Genomic DNA, 3,692 nt, shown 5'->3' with positions numbered 1-3,692 from the left:
CCAGTGGGTTTGAGCCTCTTGGGCAGGARGAGCTCTCTYGATGCCCAAAACCAGTTCTGTTGTCTCCTCTCCTCCATAGCATTGAATCCTGCAATACATCACTTCTCTCTGCCTACATTTGTTCTCTTTATCCAGATAATAAGTTGCATTTGCTCTTCTTATGGCTTCGGTTATGTTATCCAGTTTTAGGAGATCCATCATATTTATTGATATTATGCCCCAAGGCAGGGGATCTGCTGCTGAGCGAGGGATAGGGAGGCAGGCTGTAATACTTGAAAGCCTGTTCATTCTTCCAAATCCTTTCACAATGCTCATTACCATGTTATTTTCCCAATTTATCATTTCTGCTTCCCTCTTCTTTCTATGTAASGGAGAGGAAGCCCTTTGAAGATGGCCGGAGCGATATGTGTAACGAGCATAATGCAGGGAATCTGATATCATTCTGAGTCCAATATATATATATATATATATATATATATATATATATAGTGCAAATAGCTTCAGTTCTTGGATGCCTCACCTTAATAGAAATGCAACACTCCTTTAGAGATTGGTGTTGGGCTGTACACCACAATTCTCTTATTCCTTTAACGTGGATTTTCAAATAATAATGATACTTATTATCTATCTTTCCATCAAAATTAAAGGAGAGATTTTCCCCTCCTGTGCGGCAACAGTATTCCAGCTCTGGTCCCTCCGACCACTGTATCTCAAACCCACTTCTTGCTCCCTTAAAGTCTTTACTTATTATGATTATACTAGAATGATTCCCACTGCTCACCCTTCTCCATTCTGTTGTTGTCGTACGATTGAATTTAAACTTAACAATCTCTTCAACCCAATTCTGCCCTTCCCTCATTCCCCATAATACAGTTAATGCTATTAAATTTAACAGTATGGCAGTTCCTTTTTCTGAAGATTTTATGACTTTCCTAGATTTTCAGTTTTCAACTTTTTGCATTATCGCATGCAAGGAGTCCTCAGTAGGTTCGCACCGGTATCCTGGGGCAGCTTTTATCCTTGTGTAATGGACCCACGGTTCAATACCCTCTACCTTTACTGCGGTGTGGGTTGTCAAGAGCACTTGGTAAGGTCCTTTCCACTTCTCCTTCAGTGGTTCTGAGCTCCAGGCTTTCATGAAGACAGAATCTCCTGGTTGATAAGGATGCASCGGAGTATCGARAGCGAGAGGTCCTGTCAGGACAACGTGCCGTCGAAGAGTCGCCAAAGTCTTTCCTAAAGAGATTAAGTACAACTGCAAGTCTGTGTTACCCTTTACATGCATTTCTCCAGGGAGTTCTGGTGCCTGATAAGGCTTCCCATGCAGTAACTCATATGGACTGATTTTATTTCTTGCATTAGGTTGGATCCTAATTCTCAGGAAGGCCAATGGTAAAACCTGTGGCCACTTCAATGAAGTTTCTTGACATATTTTACTAATTTGCAGTTTAAGAGTTTGATTCATCCTCTCCACCTTCTCACTTGACTGAGGTCTCCACGGARTGTGTAAATCCCATTTAGTCCCAAGAACCTTCCCAAGTTGTTATACTACATCAGCCACAAAATGAGGACCTCRGTCAGAGGATATCCCTATTGGAACACCAAACATGGATGTGGTTTCTTTCAGTAACACCTTAATTACCTCTCGTGCTCTGTTGGCGCRACAAGGAAAGGCTTCTGGCCATCCTGAAAAGGTGTTAGTTATCACCAAGAGATACCTGTGCCCACTTTGTCTTGGCAGCTCTGAGAAATCGATCTGCCAGTAATCCCCAGGGGAAYTGCCCTGCTTAATAACTCCTGGGGGAGGCCTCCTTCTATTTATTGGATTATTTCTGAGGCATAGGGGGCACTTTGCAGTGACAGATTTTACAATTCCTGTCATTCCCACACTGACAATTGAATTTACTAAACTAGAAATCATAGCCTCACATCCCCAGTGAGTTTGTTTGTGTTTCCTTTCCACGATCTTGGTCATTATTGGCTGAGGGACAATAATTTGTTTTGTTGGGGTCACTAACCATCSTTCATTAGTCAATGTTGCATTTAGCGTAGCTGCTAATTTCTTATCTGCCTCACTGTATTTAGGCCTTACCTCTGGGAGTTCAATTCTTTTTACTGGTACCAGAGCCAGGATGCCTTGTTCAGCAGCCTCCTTTATCAGCCAACCTATTTCCCACCTGTACCGCTGTCTGGCCAAACTGCTTTACAATGCATTATGGCCACCTCTCTTGGTTGCCTTAYGTCCTGTAAGAGCTGTAGGATACTTGATAGGTGATCCTTGAGAAGATAACAGCCCTCTCTCTTTCCAGATAGGTCCATGAGCGTGGACCACTCGAAATGCACATTTGGAATCAGTCCATATATTTACCTTTTGGTCTTCGGCTATTCTGAGAGCCTGGCTCAGCGTCACCAACTCTGCCTTTTGTGGTGATATGTTGGCAGGAAGGGACTCTGCCTTTAACACTTGGGTAGTGGTAACTGCTGCGTATCCAGCAATCCGTCTTCCATCTTGTACAAAACTGCTGCCATCTGTAAACAACTCCAAATCAGGATTAGTTAATGGCTCATCCCTTAGACCTTGTCTGCTTGAATATGCATGTTCAATGGTCTGCAGGCAATCATGACATAGAGGTTCAGAGTCTCTTAATTCAGAGTTCAAAACCATTGCAGGGTTAATTGCTGTGGTAGTTTTAAGCTCCACATCGTCTTGGTCTAATAGGACAACCTGATATTTCAGCATACGGCTGGGMGACAACCAATGCCCTCCTTTCTGTTCCAGAGCAGATATTACCATATGCGGCACATAGACTGTGATCTTCTGTCCCATGGTCAGCTTTCTAGCTTCTTGAATCAAAAGGACAGTTGCGGCTACTGCCCRCAGACATCCTGGCCATCCTCTACTCACATTGTCCAGCTGTTTGGAGAAGTAACCCACAGCCCTCCTCCGTGCCCTCAATTTCTGAGTTAGTACTCCCATAGCCAGGTGTTGCCATTCATGTACAAACAGCTCAAAGGGCTTTGATAAATCAGGAAATACTAGTGCTGCTATTGACATCAGGGCCCTTTTCAAGTTTCTAAAGGCTGCTTGGCATTCAGGGRTCCACAACAGGTGGTTCTCTATTGACTCCTTCAACGTTTCATAAAGACGCCTTACCATCGATCCATAGTTAACAATCCATGGTCTACACCAGCTGACCATACCCAGGAATGCCCTCAGCTCCCGTGAAGTTCTTGGTTCTGGAGTTTGGCAGAGCCAAACTGGTTTCTCATAACACCTGGAGCCCTGCGACCATTCACCTTCGCATGGAGGCCTGGGGAGGGCACACGTATGCCCAGAGGGCCTGAGAGTCCAGCTGTGCACAGAGGCCCGGGGAGGGCGTACAAATGCCCAGACACCGCCGTTGCCAGCTGCGCCTGGGATCCTGGGGAGGGTGCACATAATCCCGGAGGGCTCAGGAGGCCAGCTCCGCGCGGAGGCCCGGGGAGGGCGCAGCAGAGCCTGGAGGGCTTGGGGGCCAGCTGCGCACAGAGGCCCAGGGAGGGCCCACGTAAGCCCGGAGGGCGCGTGGGGCCATTTGCGCCCGGAGGCCCGGGGAGGGCGCATGTAATCCCATAGGTCCCTGGCAGGCCACTGCGCACGCAAGTCCAGGGAGGCCACACAAATCCCCTGAGGGCGCAGTTGGCCCCCAGGG

At 46.6% G+C, this 3,692-nt stretch overlaps 1 protein-coding gene across 1 annotated transcript; it reads right to left on the bottom strand.

Annotated features, from left to right (window-relative positions):
- Positions 1–482: 482 nt before the first annotated feature.
- Positions 483–2,926, bottom strand: LOC112954820. Its single transcript, XM_026048081.1, has 2 exons — positions 2,369–2,926; positions 483–1,236 (listed from the first exon to the last, which is right to left on the bottom strand). Exons 1-2 carry the CDS (start codon positions 2,825–2,827, stop codon positions 1,198–1,200), a joined length of 498 nt encoding a protein of 165 aa, XP_025903866.1. The 5' UTR covers positions 2,828–2,926; the 3' UTR covers positions 483–1,197.
- Positions 2,927–3,692: the final 766 nt, after the last annotated feature.

This window comes from Nothoprocta perdicaria, unplaced genomic scaffold (genome assembly GCF_003342845.1).
Source record: "Nothoprocta perdicaria isolate Ctin4 unplaced genomic scaffold, notPer1 scaffold_11, whole genome shotgun sequence".
In the NCBI taxonomy this organism is placed as follows: domain Eukaryota; kingdom Metazoa; phylum Chordata; class Aves; order Tinamiformes; family Tinamidae; genus Nothoprocta; species Nothoprocta perdicaria.
Note: the sequence above shows the minus strand (reverse complement) of the source record. Positions and strands in the feature narration are given on the sequence as shown.